Below are 17409 nucleotides of genomic sequence, written 5' to 3'. Positions count from 1 at the left end.
GAAGAATTATATAGACGTCTTTACATTTAAAATTTTAATTTAGGAACTAGAGAAAAAATTGCTTTCAACTATTGTTCTTTGAGACTCTCAAACCACCCTGAAAAAATTTAATTTTGTAGCTTAAACATTTTTGACCAACATCTTTCAATAAAACTCACAAGTAAGATGAGGTTGATGAAAAGCGTACAAACGGCGGACCGTCAGCGGCTGAAGATCTAAGAGATATTTTCATCAAAAACATTGTTGTTTTTTTCATTATGGCCCAATTACTGATGATTGCCTTTTATCCTTTTTGTTCCAAAGTTTGACCCCATTTGCTTAAAGGTACAAGTTAAAGCCAATTCCTAAATCTTCAGCCGCTGACGGTCCGCGGTTTGTCCGCTTTTCAGCAACCCCGTCTTACCTGGGGATGGATCGAAATAGCATGTGAAAAGATTGCAATTTAGCATTTATTTATTCCTAATAAAATTGAATTTTTTTTGCAAACTTCAGTGTGTTCTTTTTTAGACACTAATATACTCTTGTCGACCCACAACGGTAAATACATCATGCCAATTTTCGATATCGTGACCAAATATCCACATCGCTTGATCCGCTTGCCCAAACATGTATTCTCTCAATCTGTGTCTCTATATACAATCCTAAATCAAACTCTCAACTACTTTTTTGGTTTTTTTTTCTTTTCTTCTTGCACTCAATTTTTGCTCGTTTTATCATTGAAAAATAACTGATAACCCTAAATTCTCCACCATCAATTTTTCTTTTTTATTGACTCTCTTTTTTCTTGTTCGCGCACTCAGTTCAGTCAATTTTCTTTCCCTTTTCCCTTTCTGCCTCTTGTTCGTTTCTCTCTTCTCTCCGTTTCTTCTCATCACACACTATTTCTCTTACTCCTTCTTGAAAACTGCGCTACAATCGATTGGAGCATCTTGCTATCTGAATGGTTTAAAAAAGAATACTATATTTGGTCTCCATTTCTCTCATCTTTATTCTATTTCCCGCATCGATTTGCAAACGATCTGCGTCTCTCTTTCGAAGTTTGGAGATCCATTCGTACAGATATTTATTGCCGTTTTTCCCCCATCTGACAACACTTTCTGTTTCATGGATCTAAGGAAAAGGCTACGAAGAGATCCAGAATCTGGAGATGTCAGGATTAAAAAATACACATTCGGAATGTTTTGAATACGTTCTATTCTATATTTTTAGATGTGAAAAGTTTTCAATTTACCCTAGAAAAAACATCATACTTTAACACAACAGAACCTGAACAATACCAAGCAAAAATATGTGAAATTGTTTTTGTCATAAAAATATTTTTCCGATTCTGAACAATGTTTTTTTATTACATTCAAGTTTAGTACGATACTATCTAAAATTACTTCCGTCTATCTTCATAAACCATCTATTTTGCTGCTTTCTCTTCCTCGCACGCGTATTCATTATCATTATCGACCTACTCTCTATATGGTCTTTCTATTTTCCTTCTTATCTTTTCTGCAAAACGAATCTTTCCCTAAATATCTACATATAATTAATCCTCACCATTTTTCCTTTTTTTTTTCTTTTTATCTTTCTAATTTTTCTTCCACTTTTCAATCTGTCAACTGCTCCATTCTCAAGTTCTCATCTCATTCTCTCTCTTTTTTTTTGCAGAACTCATCCAATTGACACTTCTCTTCTCTATTTTATTCCCCAACGAATCAGCGAATGGAGGGGAAAGATTGAGAGGCAGCCGAGAGAGAAAAAGATAAAAGTGAGGTGGCACTTTTTGTTAACCTAATTCCAATTCCGAATTTCAGTCATCTGTTAATGAGATTCCCTTCTGCTTTTTCATCTTCCACCGCCCATTTGCTTGAATCATCGCCAATTGACGACGATCCGGGTCCATCTGAATCGATTGCACTACAGACACGGGTACCAAGTCAGACTGCAGAGAAGCTTGTTGCCGAAATAAGTGACGATAGTGAAGACGAAGAAGAAGAACTTCACTTTAGAACAGTCAACGATACGAATCCAATTCTAACATATCGAGAAATGGTTCTACGAATCGCTTTAATAGCAATGCTTTATTATCCACTGTCCATTGGACTCACTTTTTATCAAAAGTGGTTTATAAAGGTGAGATTTTTTGCAGAAATTGGATGCACAGGTAATGGGGCATTGCCAAAAAAAGCTAAATAACAGCTGAAAAGGCAAAGGAGCACCGACGGGCCGTCGACGCACTGTTGACGGACAATTGGAACCTCTTGCGATACCAACTTGAAATTTCCGATTGGAAATCAGCCAGAAAACAGTATTTCATGCTTGCAATAAATCCTAGAAAGCTAACTTTCCTCACATCAGACAATCTCAAAAAGTAGAACGACTGCTAAACCGCATTTGAAAAGGCTCTGACTGGCCAAGGGCCGGTGGTTGGCGGACCAAGTTTCTGCAGAATGGAAAATTATGTTGAAAAAATGTTTTTCTTTCGATACAGCATGAAAGTCATAAGTCTACAAAAAATGCATATGTCGTTTTTTTTCAAAACCTGGAACTTCCTTATTCATCTCAATATCAGAAATTTTACTTTTCAGAACTACAAGTTGCCGTTACTTGTTGTCAGTGGTCATTATATTCTCAAGTATCTGTTTGCTGTAATAATCCGATTTATTTATGAATGCGTACGAGCCCCTCGAATGCGAGTTTCGTTACGAGATCAAATGAGATGGCTTGCTCCGATTGGAATATGCGCATCCATGGATATTGGTCTATCGAATTGGGCATTAGAATACGTTACTGTCAGTCTATATACAATGGCAAAATCATCTTCAATCCTATTTATTGTTGCTTTTTCGCTACTTCTTCGATTGGAAAGATGGCGTAATTCATTGGGTTTTGAGACGGGATTAATTGCTGCTGGTCTATTCTTATTCACATGGAAATCATCTCAACTCGATTTGACTGGTCTTCTCCTAGTAGAATTGGCAGCCGCGTGCACTGGAATCCGATGGACCGTATCGCAGTTAGTGATGCAGAGAGACGACTCAGCAGTCAGACATCCATTGGACATGGTTGCTCATGTTCAACCGTGGATGATGATTCCAATTATTCCAATGATTTGGCTGTTCGAAGGAGCTGAAATCAACTGGAATTCAGTGTTTTCGTTCCAAGGCCACTATGATCCTTGGTTGGTGGTTGGGTTAATTTCTGGTGGAGGATTACTCGCGTTTTGTATGGAAATCAGTGGTGAGTTTATATTTTTGCTACTCGTTGGACTCCAAAACTATCCCATATTCAGAGTACCTCCTACTTGTGAACACTTCTGGAATCACTCTCAACATCTTTGGAATAGTAAAAGAAGTGGCGACACTCCTTCTTGCTCATCTAATCAACAAAGACAAACTAACTGAATTGAACATATGTGGTTTGGTTCTTTGTCTCTCTGGAATGCTTCTTCATGGAATGAACAAACGACGACAAAGGTTTGAATTCCTTATTATTGTTTTAGTTTCATTTATGATTTCGTGCAGGATGAGTCGCAGTCTCGTTGACACTGACCACCAGTACTCCCTTCTTTCCAAATCAGTCTGATATCTTTATTTTGATTGATCTACCGTAAGAAATCTAATGCTCGTCGTCGTTCTTTGTTGTCCTTTGTCGCTTTTACCTTCTCCGTTCAGTTGACACTTTCAATGATAGCTAGAACTAACTTCCCAATAGTTAGTTTCCAATAGCCATCGTTAGATTAATTAATTTTCTCAGTTCTAAAAAATACATAGTTGTCACTTGCACAATTCTGATTTCCTCTAAGAGCATGGAAGTACTTTCCGCTCTTTTGTGTTATTCTGGCAAAGAAAAATCCGGACCTGTGGAAGAGAATCGTCCTTGGCCGTGGCCGAAGTTTACCACAACGATAACTACAGTAACCTAAAAATATGTTCATTTTCAGATTTTATTATCTCGATGTCACATTTTTTAGTTTGCAAATTTTCTAGAGAAAATTAACAAAAAACCTTTAAAAAGCGGAAAATAAGAATATTTTAGGTTACTGTAGTTTTCGTTGTGGGACCTTCAGCCACAGCCATCGGCGTTTTTCTTCCATCGCTTCAGTGTTTTGTACCAGACTAGTAATTGAAAGTTTTCTAATAATTTTTTATTGGATCACTAGAAAAACAAATTTGAGCTACAGCGAGGTACAAAGTGGTTCAGGGAATAAAATGTTCCTGGGTAAATCGTAGCTTCTGTAAAGCTCAATTGTAAAATTGATTTTCAAATTTTTGTCCACTTTATTAAGGTAAAACATTTTTGGTCCCCTAAATTATATTATATCTATCAAAGTATAGCAATGGATTCTATTGTTGAGATCAACATCTTGAGAAGTAGAAGCTCTCCACGTCCATTCTGCGACTTTTCCTATTTGTCATTCTCCTATTAAAAAGAAATTCAAAGTAATATTACAGGACACATCGCCCTCTCCCATCGTGTTCAACGACATCAAGAAGCGAAGATTCTCGGAAATTATTGTCTTCCGAAGAACTGGAAGCATGAGTTGTTGCCAGTTGTTTCCTTGTTTAATATCGGGTTCCACAATAAATGTTTATTTGTTCTTGTCAACGTGCTCAAAAATTCATACAATCGACCCGCGTTTCCATGGGAAGGAAACCTAATAAATGAAACTACTTCTAAAAAAAGTGGAACAGCGGAATATAATAGGAGCCATTTATCACAGAAGACTAATACATAAAAAGAGATGGAAAAAGGTCGATGAGACGAGTAAATAATATAAACCCTTTGAAGAATCAGAACGAATGTGTTTGATTAAATTGATACAAGAAGAAGAAAAGTTTCAAAACATCCCAGTGGTTCTTATTTCATGAAAAGGCAAAATAAGCGACCGCTAACCTGCGAAAGCATTTCCCAGTTGCCGGCAGAAAAAGAAAAGCAACAAATGAACTTCCCGTATATGTACAAAAAAATAACTACAGGGTCGTTGACACACTAAAACATCCCAGGAAGATGACATAAAATGAAACGAAAGAAATACGCGTTTCAAGCTTTGAAAATTATGAATGGAATTGTAATTTTGATAAACTGTGTTTCCAGGTTCAAACTCATTTCCATTCATAGTCATCTTCTAAAGCTAATAAAACACATTTAAAACTGTATCACATTGGTGCTTGGAACAATAGCAAGAAAAAAAAGAGATGGTGCATGTTTAAATTGTGAGGAAAATAGAAACCAATAAAAAAGGGAACGAAAACTATTGAGGACGCGGGGAGAAGAAATGTACCGGTTTCGAGTTGATTACAGATTGCACGTACACGCATTGTGACCTGAACAGAAACATTATCAAGGAGGAGTTCGATTTGTATTTGGACATACTCAAAGATTTATTTGCTGAAAGCTTCGAAAACGGCCCACATTACATCGTTTCCCTTCTTTTCGGCTTGCTGGTCGTAATCAAGATCAAGCAGACTACGCACTCGTTTCATAGCAACCTGTAAACGGTTTTTAGTGAATTGGTTTCCGGTGGATTCTTCATACCTCATAATCTTGATCCGAAAGTGGTGCAAATGCGTTTTCAAGAACATCACTAGCATGAGCCAGAACAATCAACGACAACATTTTTTTATCCATTCGATGCACATCATTGGTCCACTTTCCAAGCACTGATTCTTGCACTTCTTTGATCAACTTAGTTTTTTGGTTTCCATCGGAAAGTGGATGCGTTGTAATTTCAAAAAGAAGGAAATTCTGCTTATCGGTGGTCAAAACACCCTTCTCAACGAGATTCTTGGCAAGACGTTCGCGCACGTTTCGCAATTGATAACGCAGTTTCAATGGATTCCATGTTTCTCCAGATAAGTACTCGATCCAACTGGTCACAGTCTCCGGTGGATTGGTTTCTTTCATGTGGCGAAGGGCTTCGTCCAAAATGACGTCACCAGTTGGCTCACTGCTTTTCACAGTAACCTGTAATACTGCTTGTTCGTGTGGCGAAATAAGAAATCAATATTATATAGTTTTTTAATTGTACTTGATCAACCTACTTTTCTATTGAGAAGATTTTTGCGTCTCATTCCACCACCTTCAAGCTGAATACGTCCCCGCAAAACCAACTCCACCAGAACGCATCCTCGTAGTCCTGAGGATATGCAGTCATTCCAGAAAGAAGTATAGCCTTCACGATCTTTTAATCCAAGCAGAAGAATCTGCTCCATCAACGTCAATCGCGTTCCCTTATCATTGTCTTCTTGATCAGACGAATGTGCCGAATCACCACTTGCTTCTTCTGGTTTTTCAGCGACTGGCTGAAATCAAATCATGTTTTTATTCTGAATCCACTTTTCAAAACAACCTCTTCAGTCTTTTTGCGTCTCTGAACCAGCTGACCTTCCGACATATCCGATTAATACAAAATCTATTAGAACGAGTTCAGCAACTGGGAACAAATTTGTTGAACCAAAACCTCTGAAATAATATTTTAAATAACCCAATCTTCGTTTCAGCGTGCGTCGATATACGTAAATTCAACCGTAACGTAATCTAGATTCGAAATTTTTCCTCAAGCTTCAGCGAAAAACATTCAAAATCGGATGGCTAGGAATTGAATAAGCCTGCAAGCAGATCTTATCTTTCAGAACCAGTCTCTGGAAGTGGAGCCTTTGGAAGATTTCGAATGATGATAGACTTTTGAGACAACGATGATGCGTATATAGGATAATAAAGAAAGGCGTCCGGTGCGATGAAAGTTCATGAATTTTATGGATTATTAATGTTGCATAATGATATAGATATTGGGTGGACTACCGGATATGAATCAAAAAGTTAAATCGATCAATGATGTCCGTCGTGTTATAATTCTGATACCTTTACTTGAATAAACGAAAAAGCGAAACCACAAAGTCAACAATGTCAGGGAAACGTTTCCAAGTGGGGAAAAAGAGAAAAAAGCGGTCTTCGTCTTTGTTTGGACAGCTTTTCAGACGCAGCCTAACAGGCATATTTCCAGATAACATGTGGAATGAACATAATTTTGAGCATTGAGAACACATGTGAAAAGCTTCAAAATAGTACTAAGAAAATGTCATGATTGTACAATATCAAGTCGGGAGGCATCTTATCAGAGGGCGTTGTTAATAAAATTTTATCTAGGAAATGGAAGGAGAAGGGAAAGAAGAGCTTAAAGAAATGTGGTAATCGATTGACTAAAATCAAAATTACTGAAAAGACACGACTTGTGTTATATATGAATAATGTAATGAATCGTTGGACAGGGACGAGGCGAAAGCGAAGTATCGGGAGGGGAGCGCTTCGATTGGAAATACGACCGAAAGAGAGGCGAGAAATGAGAGGCACGAGAGAAGAAACGTGGCGATTTAGAGAACAGACACCCGTGCGAGAGGCGAGTGAGAAACGGGTGAGGCAGAGAAACTAGGGACGAGCCGGGTGATAGAGACCGGAGGAGAAAAGAGAAACACGATGACGAAGCGGAAGACATGCTAGGCGGAGAAATTCATGTGAGGAAAAATGAAAGTACTCTATTCAGCACTGTAATATAAAATCAGCAATTTCATCAAAATGAGTGCTGAGAAGGGGGGGAATCCCTCATGGACGCCAGTGAAATCTCTATCTTCAGTAATCTCCTGGACTGGGGAGACTGGCCCAGGAATTACAAGATTATTTGAAGTCCAAAAACCGGAGAAAACAATTACAAACCTAGATAACGTATCATCAAGTTATTTCAGAAAGCATGAAACTATTTAATTAAGAAAAATCAATTAGTATCGCGGAAAACGAAATGCATTGAATAAAGCAATACGATCACAACAAAGTTAAAATTATTTTTTTAAAAACTCTGTATTTTGTAAATATTTGAGGAACAAGGAAAAGACACGATACAGAGCAGTGGGATGTCTACAGTAACCCCTCTTGATCTAATTCACCTAAACATTTATTGTCGAATTAAAAAAAGTGGGACCCACTTGGGTTCAAGTAGACCCCGCAAATTCCAGGGAAAGAAAAAACCGGGGAAAAAAATCGGGGAAAAGTGNNCGGAGNNGGGGGCGGAGCCTAAAATGCAACCCTGGCACGGNTTTGCCACACGGNTTTTCTGCACATTTGGACACGGCCATGAGGGGCGGAGCCTAAATTGCAACCCTGGCACGGTTTTGCCGCAAGGTTTTTCTCGACTCCGCCCACTTTCCCCGGTTTTTTTCCCCGATTTTTTTCCCCGGAATTTGCGGGGTCTCGGGTTCAAGCGAGGGTGTCAGAAAAAGCGCCCCAGCAAACTCGTAGGCCAGAAGAAATTTAATAATTTTAAAATGAACGCGGGTTTGAACTAGATCATGATCTCTTTCTTGAAAATCAACAGGTTGCAACGCGCGTATTCTCGCTCATCCTTTAAAACTGTGATACTCAGCCAACGAAGTTCGGCAGCGAATTGAGAATTTTTGAAAAATTTACTGGGGCACGACTCCCTTGCTTGAACCCAAGTGGGGACCTAAAAATTTGAAAGGCGTAGCTTTTTTTGATCAAAGAAAAAGTGCGACAAAAACGTAATATTTCAGATTTTCTCCTCGTTCGAGCTACTTTCGCAATTAAGTTCGGTTTTTTTGATGAAAAACAGATTCTAGAGATGCTAGCGATCATTTTCATACCAAGAAATCTAAATTTTGTCCAGAAAATCCCACTAAATTCACAGAAATAAGTTTCGTTTATTACCGTAGTGTTTCTGGGGCAAGGCCTCGAAAATTGACCGGGAAGCCGCCCGCGAAATTTTCCAGGTACCACTTTTTTTTAATTTGACAATAGCTTTCGACTCTCGAACTCGCGAGCTTATGAGATAATTTTATAGCAGAACTACTTAAAATCACATTAAAAAGATCAAGAGCATCAGAAATAGACAACAAGTAACATCGAATTAAACCTTCGTCTTGCGATCGGAAAGAAAACCCCATCTTCCAATCGTGCATTCTTTCCGTGCGGTGTTTGCAGACGCAGCATTCAAACCCATTTTGTGTTCCAATCGACATTGTTATGTGTTCACCTATAAACTGAAATGAAACAACGAGAAATTTTGGACGAGCGACGAAGGCAACTGACATATTTCACATCTTGTAATGCTGGAACATGTCAATGTCGCGGGTTCCGACCAGTCTTGAGTAATGAAGAGGAGGTGTGTTGTATTTATTCAATTCTTAAATGTTCTATCTAGTTTTTCAGACAGTTGAACGAAGAGCTACAAGAGCTGAGCGCGAAAATGACTACGCACCAATGACCAGAGATTTGGAGTCTTTAGCATCAGAAGAAATTATAGAATGTAGAACATGTGGACATTCGATTTGTGGGTTGAATGATTAAAAGAGCATGAGTTAAATTTTACATTATTCAGCATTCCATGCGGAACCAATAAAAACGTTGTCAGAAGAAGAGATTGACACTTATACAGATAGAATAGCTGATCTTCAGACATGTTGCTCAGAACTCAGTGAAATCGATCCTACTAACGAATCACTTCAGGTCAGTTCATAAGAGTAGATTTTCCGGATTTTATAATTTCAGACGTTATATATCACTATGCAAATGCTTCTGAAATCTCTGCGCACGTTGACACCCATAGAAGTTCCTTTCATTGGGAAGCCTAACTTCGAGCCCGACTCATTTAGCCCGTTCATTCTTGTCAAAAAATTCATTGCTTCTCGGCCTGTGGACAATGCGTAAGAAGTCCAACTATGGATATAAGGAAATAGCCAATTTTTTTCAGAGAAAAACATAGACTTGCCGAAATCGGAACTTTATTCCTCACGGAAATGAACCATTGGCGCCTGGAAAGTTTCGAAAACTTAGCTAGCAACTGTAAGTTTCTTCCTAATACAATTTCCAACAACGAATATTATAGAAAGCATTGTAATTTTAAAAAGTTACATGTGAAATTTTTAGTGAGCGAACAACTGGAGCAGGGAAGATACAGGATGATGTTCACTCGGTTGGACTACTACGTCAATATGCCATCAAAATACCTGACATTCAAGCAGTACCAGGTATTTTCGAATTGTTCCAATATGGCCATTTGATTGAATAATCCTAACCGACTTCGAAATTGGTGAAATCTTATCTTTCGACGAAAACCGTTGATTTTTAAATTGAAAATTCGATAAAACAGGAGAGGAATTCCTTTAAAAAAAGGAGAAACGAAAAAAACGAATTATTGAAATTTGAATTGTGCAAACACCGGCACAAAATAATGAACAAGGCTTCCTACAGTAACCTCCCGAAAATGTGCCTCTTCCTGTATCTTCTATTTGAGATATCTATTTTATGATACTGAACCAGTTCCAGAAAAAAATTCTGTCATAATACCGAAATTCACAAAAAGGTGATTAGTTTTTCATCAGTTGTCCACTATCTTGTATGTGGTGTCAGTTATTTTTCAATCATATTTGATAGTATATTTTCTTTTACAGACTGTGGACATCTTCGGTGAAAAATTCGCACTCACTTTCTGCGACTATTTGATCAACGCACTGAATTCAGAAGGATACTCTCCGTTCGGTATCTCAGAAAGTGATTTGGAAGAAAGCTCAGAGGACTTGACGACGTTTGCGACCGAGTTGAAATCCTGGATAGAACTGCAAAATTTTACCGATGACTCTTACCCTTCTTCGTCTCAACGCCGAAAGGATTCGTCCGTCTCCATGGAAGATTTACAGTTGACGTACGTGAAACGTAAGAAGCCCACCGATCATTCAGAAAGTGCGTCTTCTCGAGAGTCCACGACGTCTCCGGTAAACGACGAATCGGAGGAGCCTCTGAAAAAGAAAAAAGATCGGTCATCTTCGCAGCCATCAACGGCGAACTCAACAAAGAAATCACCCGAAACCGACGAATCGATGGCAGTTGTACGATCATTAATCCGTGCGATAAAGCTGGAGAGTGACATGGATGCTATGGAGCCGAAAACAAAAGCCGACTTTGAAGAATTGAATAAAGAAGTATCGCGTGGATTGGGTGCACTTCGTGATGAGGAGAGTGGGCTCATCGAGTTCAGAGTAATTGGAAATGACTTGGACCCATTCCAAGACCACGAGCAACTCGCTCAACTCGTAGAACTTCAGAATTTGTTCGGAGCACAGCTTCCGAAGATGCCAAAGGATTATGTCACACGTCTTATCTTTGATTCTCGTCACTTGAATATGGTAATTTTGAAACGAGATGTCGGAGTGATCGGTGGAATTTGCTTCCGACCATTCACAAATCGAGGATTTGTAGAAATAGTTTTCTGTGCCATAACAGCACAAGAGCAAGTGAAAGGGTACGGTACCCATCTGATGAATCATTGCAAGGACTACATGATCAAAAACAAAATTTATCACATGCTAACCTTCGCAGATGAGTTTGCCATCGGATACTTCACGTACGTTTCTGGGTGAATGTTCTCTAGCTCAACACTTTCTAAATTTCAGAAAACAAGGATTTTCTGATAAACTTGAAATCAAGCCTACTGTATATCATGGTTGGATTAAAGAATACGAAGGTGCTACCTTGATGGGTTGCCATTTGCATCCACAGTAAGAGATTTTACATCGCCGTTCTAGATCAATTTTCTTAATTTAGAATTTCCTACATCAAGTTCCCAGATTTTTCAAAGGGCATTCAAGCTCTGCACATTGGATACAAGATGGAGAACGGTGCAGAGTGTAGAGGTCGAGTATTCGGAGGACTCGAGCATATATTCCGAGAGAGTGAGTTTCCTTTAAAGATCATCCGAAACTGCATTGAGTTTCTAGGTGCTTCAGGTTTCATTGAACTACGGAAAATTCCCGGAACAGACTCTCTGAAAATGAATAAGAAGACTTGCTATCAACTCGACGAGCTGGACGATACACTCGACACACGGATCGTGTCGATCTTGAAAAAACTGACAGCTGATAAAAATGCATGGCCTTTTTTGAAGCCTGTAGATAAACATGAAGTTCCCGATTACTACGCCTACATAAAGCACCCTATCGACTTCAAAACTATTCAGGAAAAATTCAGAAGGAAATATTATGCTCATGTAAGCTCATTTTGTGTTCACTGAGTTAACCAATCTATCTGTTTTTTCAGCAACACCTGTTCATAGCTGATCTGACAAGAATGTTCCAAAACTGCTACTCCTTCAACGGCATCGACACAATTTACTATAAACTGGCATATAAATTAAACGAGGTAGCCTTGAAGCTACTAAAATCGGCGTTTCCAGAAAGTTCACTCTATCCAGAGCTTCCTGAGCGCCCATCTAATTAATTGCACCCTATAATGTTTCTATATATATATATATATATATATAACAGTTCATCCTGTATCATAAAATAATGCCTGCTGATCTCCCTATACTTGCACACATATTTATTTACTTTTTTAAATGCTTGAAAATGAATCAATTTTATCAAACAATGTGGAAAAAAGAGACCGAATACGAAAAGGAAACAGAGCAATTTGTTCCTCTATATACAAAAAACCAATATGGCCTATTATTGAAAACAGATTAAATTTAAAATTGAATAGTCTAAACTGCAATCATGTGACATAGATTGCATGTTTTTGCACAATCACGAATCATGGTAGATTGGGAAACTCTGAAAAATGGAATTATGAGAAAAATTACAAAAAAACAAGCCAACCTGCAAACGTTAGGAGACGACTGAAGCCAATAAGCACAACCAGCTAGACGATCAGCACATTTCTCCTCACGAATACGGTTCAGTTCACTCTCCCGGACTGAAAAACAAACACCAATTTTCGTTATTTATTTTTTTATTATTCTGGCACAAAAAAATCGGGAGCTGTGGAAGAGGAAAGCCGATGGCCGGGTTCGAAGGTCCCACAACGACAACTACAGTAACCAAAAAAATCTTTTTTATTTCCGAGTTATTTTCTCGCTTTTTGTATGCGTTTTTAGCCAATTTTTACTGTCAAAAATTTAAAATTTTCGACTTTTTCAAGGAAAAACGAGAGAAAAATCGGCGATAATCAGTAAACAACGATGAAATAAATCCTCATAATGAAAGTTTTTTAGGTTACAGGAGTTTGTCGTTGTGGGATCCTCGACCACTGCCACCGGCGTTTTTCTTCCACAGCTTCGATTTTTCATACCATTATAAAATTTTTATTACTTTTTAAATACAGTAAGCATGAGATTTCTCGCTCTGATATATGACTACAAACTACAGTCATGCGTATTAGGTTTGACTGATTAATACCAACTTTTCTCATGAGACTCGCTGTGTCTCCGCTTACGATTTTTCGGTTCCGGCGTACTTGTTCTTAAGAAAAATAATAAGTTTTAGAGCTTCTGATTAAAACAATGTGAAAGTCAAAAATTGCATACCTCGCATTCTCTGGAGTCAAGAATCTGGAGTCCAAAGTCTGGACGGCATAATTCTTACTGATTAAACAAACTTACTTCTTGACGACTTCCACTGGTTTGCCACCTCATCCAAAACTACAGTAACCCCTGCCCATGTTTCTTTTGCAGTTGGAACCAGCTGATTCTTATCAAGAACGAATCCGTTCCACTCTGAAATCAGCTTTGAAACATTTACAACTGAAACGAAAAGGACCTATGATACCTTCGTATCCGGGTCTTAGCTCGATTGTGTATGAGTATTTGATCTTCAATGTTTCCTTAGCCCAATCTGTTGATCCACCCGAGAACGCATCTGAAATTGATAAACTGTTTTGATTTTTCTATTTTAATGAGCTCACAGATGATTTCAGGTCCAGTCCCATGGCGATACTTTGTTCCGTACATTCGACCAAGTTCTTGAACTGCCTTCGCAGCGACTCTTCTCTATAATCGAATAAACTCTTAACTTCAAGATACTCAAATTAGTAAATACCCAGACAAATTATTTAACATTTTAATTTTTCAACTTCAGGTTAAGAATTTCTCTAGATATTCTTCAAAAAACCGAAACTTACAGTCTCTTCAATATCTGGAGCGTAGGTAAACTTTCTGTGGGAATATGAGTAAATCCACAATTGTGAATAGGAATGAAGAGTGATGTATGCTTCCAAACGTCCTTTCAGAGAAGTCAAAAACTGAGCATATGCACTGAGAAAAATAATTTAAAGTACGTATATTTACAGTAAAAACTGCGATAGAAGGGCACCCTAACTTTTGACTTTGAGCCAATTTATCTAGGTTCTTATCAATGATATAAAAAAGTTGTCAACTAAAAAAATTATTTATCATATTATCAGAAGTGTTTTGTCAGTTTACACATTTTTGATACCCTATATAAGAATTTAGCTAATTGGTATCTAACTTGAAAGAATGGGGGCCCTCCTATTACAGGTTTTACGGTAGTTCTCGTAAAACTCACTTGGATTCCGGCTCACTAAACGCAGAGGGCCCGTGATAGATTTCCGAGCATGGATATCTAGATGCTCCAATCTCGGAGAAACGAAAATCAAAGTTTCTATTTAGGTCTACGCCCATACAACAAGAATTGCGAACACCATCGAAAGCACAAGCCTTTGGAGACCTAGATTTTCTCCACATTCTCGCCTGCAAAAAGTTGAAATTGTTTTGCGTTATTCAAACAAAAACCTACTCTTGGGTTGGTTTTGTCGGTTCTGGTGTATTCATATCCATCTGGATTCAATACTGGAATGATGTACAAAACGATATTGTCAAGATAGTTTTGAATTTGTGGATCTGTTTCTCTACTGTTAACGATCTGAAAATCGAGAATTTCAAAACTTTCAAATTTGAAATTACTCACTAAGTTGATGAAGTAAGATGCTGTATGAATAGCTGCCCATTCTCGTGCATGAATTCCAGCATCAATCACAACAACCTTCTTATCTGGTGTATCTTTTCCAAACTTCAACCCTAAAATGTCCCTTCCTTCAACAGTTGTACCAACTTTAATCAGTTGGGCAATATCTGGCATGTTCTCGGCAATTCTTTGCAGCCATGTTGAAATGACGGAATATGAATAGTATTCACCCATTCTAGAAAGCTTAACTTCGGTTTTTAAAATTGAAAGAATGACCAACCGAAGTCTCGAGTGGAATCCAACATCATCATGCAAACGTTTCAAAAATACATCATCATCTGTGATATGTGTTGAGAGATTTCCTTCTTTTTCAATCAAAAGTTTTTGCAAATCTTCAATCGCAACTTGGAACGTATATCCATGTTTTTCCAAGTATCCTTGAAACTGATCTGTGTGTTCTGGAGCCACCATAATATCCACTGTTCCATTCACAACACTTGGAGCATGCCAGAAGTCTGCTCGATCTGTGTCAGCAGTTTCAAAAAGTCGAATCATTTGAAGAAGTTGTTGATTGGTAGTCGGAAGTACTCGGAACACTTTGAATCCACTAGCATTATCTGCAGAATGACACGTGGCACTCCAAAATGTGATGACTAGAATCACCCGTAGAATCATCTGAAACGACAAAAATCTGAACAGCAAAGAACGACGGTCTTCGGTGAAGAGAAGCGTCTGGGAGGAAGTAACATAGTGATACGATTAGCTGAATGGTTTGCCATTCGGGGGTAATGTACGAAGGTATGAAGAGTCTTCAATGAAGACGTCGCATTACAACAAACGTCACCGTGTCTCTGAAGGTTGAAAAGAAAAGAGAAATTAGGTAAGAAAAAAGAGACCAAGAGGAGGAGTAGAAGAAGGAGGAGAGGCATTGTAAGAAGGTGTTCGATTCAGATTAGGCATCTTACTATTTATGAAGATATCACATTACACCACGGTGAATTCGTTCTTGTCTTGTTGTTAGAACAGATTTTTTCAGAACGTTGTTGATATAGTATTCTCGAGTCGTGTAGGAATGAAATTGAGATTTTACGATATTCTCACTACAGGCGTTTCTGACAAAGTTCCTGTAAGAGATACCAAAAACTCAACTGGGAGAACCTTGTTATTATTTGTATTTAAAGGAGAGGGGGGGGGGGCATAAAAGAATAATTTTCTCGATAATTCGTTCATACAAATTTATTAAGGAGTTGAACTTGTAGGAACTTCCTCTAGAGATGCTGCGCCGCTAGCTACGGTAGAGCTGATCGACGATGGGTGAGGTGGACGAACGATTGTACCCAGAGCGAACACTAATCATCGTACACCGTTACATTAGGATGCTTATCTTAATTCCAAAAAAACGAGAAATCTCCTTTAAAAACTATGAAACGAAGTTCTAACAGCACTAAAGCTAAACGGCTCACTAATACCCAACTTAGAAATTAAGGTCACAAAACATTCAGAATGTTATCTCGTTTAGAAAACTTGTTCACTAAAAGTAAAGTCCATTTTGTAAATGAGTCGTCCTGAAAGTCTCCTTTCAAGAATACACTCTTCCCCAAGAAGAAAAAGAACCGGTCTCAAGACAAAAAAGGTGTCTCTACAATTACTATTTATGCAATCGAACTACAACTGAAATCTTCAAACAATTCATTTCATTTCGGAGGGACACAGGAGAATTTAAAAAAACGAGAAAATGTGGGAGGACAGATGGAAGATGGAAGAGGAAGAAAAGGCTTGTTATCGAAATCAAAAAAAGGAGTGTTTTAACCTTGAAGGAATAAAAAAAACGGGCCGTTAAGGCGCAAAAGACACGGGGACTTGTTACGAGAGATGGCGAGCGGGTCGTCAAGTTTCATTTTGGCAGATAGTGTTGAAAAAAGAAGAAGATCACAAAGATGGCAACACCAATTGACTTGAATGACCTGAACATTCGGAGGGCGAATACTTGGGTCAAAATGAAGCAGTCGCTCTTCTCGGCTATGACCCCGGGACAGATTCTGAAATTTCAAAATTCTGAAGCTTTTGTTAAGTTTTCTATACTTTTGTAAGGGCGGAATATCTCAGGAAGTTTTCTGTGTGGTAGAATTCAATAAATTTCTCAAATTATTTCAAAAAACCAGCTACCCGGTGCGGAAGAACTTTTTTCAACCCGGCGCGGAATTTGATAAGTATGGATGGGAGGGTGGAATAGGATTATGACGTTGAAACTCGGAGTATCCTGAAAAACAAAAATGACGAAAAATGAACATGTAAAACAAATTGATAACTTGATTTTCTGATACCGCATCCTCCTTTCTATATCGAAGAATTCAGAGCACAACCTAAGCTTGACGTTTCTCATAAATTCTTCTAGTATTTTACAGAAACACAGTTTCGAGCTCCTTATTTTCTCATCATGAATCCTGTAATGAATGAACATCAGGAACTTTGTTACTTTTCATTATTCAAAAACTTTTTTACTCACCGTCAACCCTGTAATAGAAAGACCCTCAAGCTGTCAAGTGTGAGCTTAACTATCTGATAAAAAAAGTCTGAAGATGTTATCAGTTGAAAGCTTTTTTATATTTTTAATAGGAACCGAGGAAAATTGGCTCAAAGTTGAAATTCAGAGGGCCCT

General features: G+C 38.2%; 5 protein-coding genes across 5 annotated transcripts; 2 read left to right on the top strand and 3 right to left on the bottom strand.

The window, feature by feature from the left end:
• Positions 1–801: 801 nt before the first annotated feature.
• Positions 802–1051, bottom strand: CBG25208 (the record flags this gene model as incomplete). The annotated part of the gene is made up of 2 exons (XM_045242962.1): positions 802–909; positions 1013–1051. 2 exons carry the CDS (start codon positions 1049–1051, stop codon positions 802–804), a joined length of 147 nt encoding a protein of 48 aa, XP_045099607.1.
• Positions 1052–1812: 761 nt separating this feature from the next.
• Positions 1813–4530, top strand: CBG14941 (the record flags this gene model as incomplete). The annotated part of the gene is made up of 4 exons (XM_002639076.1): positions 1813–2121; positions 2577–3228; positions 3281–3464; positions 4443–4530. The coding sequence occupies 4 exons, from the start codon at positions 1813–1815 to the stop codon at positions 4528–4530; spliced, it is 1233 nt and encodes a 410-aa protein (XP_002639122.1).
• Positions 4531–5372: 842 nt separating this feature from the next.
• On the bottom strand, positions 5373–6385 carry CBG14940 (the record flags this gene model as incomplete). The annotated part of the gene is made up of 4 exons (XM_045242946.1): positions 5373–5480; positions 5527–5963; positions 6029–6293; positions 6341–6385. The coding sequence occupies 4 exons, from the start codon at positions 6383–6385 to the stop codon at positions 5373–5375; spliced, it is 855 nt and encodes a 284-aa protein (XP_045095569.1).
• Positions 6386–9043: 2658 nt separating this feature from the next.
• On the top strand, positions 9044–12270 carry Cbr-pcaf-1 (the record flags this gene model as incomplete). Its single annotated transcript, XM_045242940.1, has 9 exons — positions 9044–9160; positions 9208–9328; positions 9377–9504; positions 9547–9678; positions 9735–10025; positions 10449–11398; positions 11448–11552; positions 11599–12040; positions 12091–12270. 9 exons carry the CDS (start codon positions 9044–9046, stop codon positions 12268–12270), a joined length of 2466 nt encoding a protein of 821 aa, XP_045095568.1.
• A 262-nt stretch (positions 12271–12532) lies between these two features.
• CBG14938 lies at positions 12533–15425 on the bottom strand (the record flags this gene model as incomplete). Its single annotated transcript, XM_045242934.1, has 9 exons — positions 12533–12602; positions 12648–12744; positions 13430–13543; positions 13596–13685; positions 13732–13816; positions 13948–14080; positions 14352–14536; positions 14583–14708; positions 14754–15425. 9 exons carry the CDS (start codon positions 15423–15425, stop codon positions 12533–12535), a joined length of 1572 nt encoding a protein of 523 aa, XP_045095567.1.
• Positions 15426–17409: the final 1984 nt, after the last annotated feature.

The sequence above is a fragment of the Caenorhabditis briggsae genome, assembly GCF_000004555.2.
Source record: "Caenorhabditis briggsae complete genome, chrI, whole genome shotgun sequence".
NCBI lineage: Eukaryota > Metazoa > Nematoda > Chromadorea > Rhabditida > Rhabditidae > Caenorhabditis > Caenorhabditis briggsae.
This window is presented reverse-complemented; position numbering and strand designations above follow the sequence as displayed.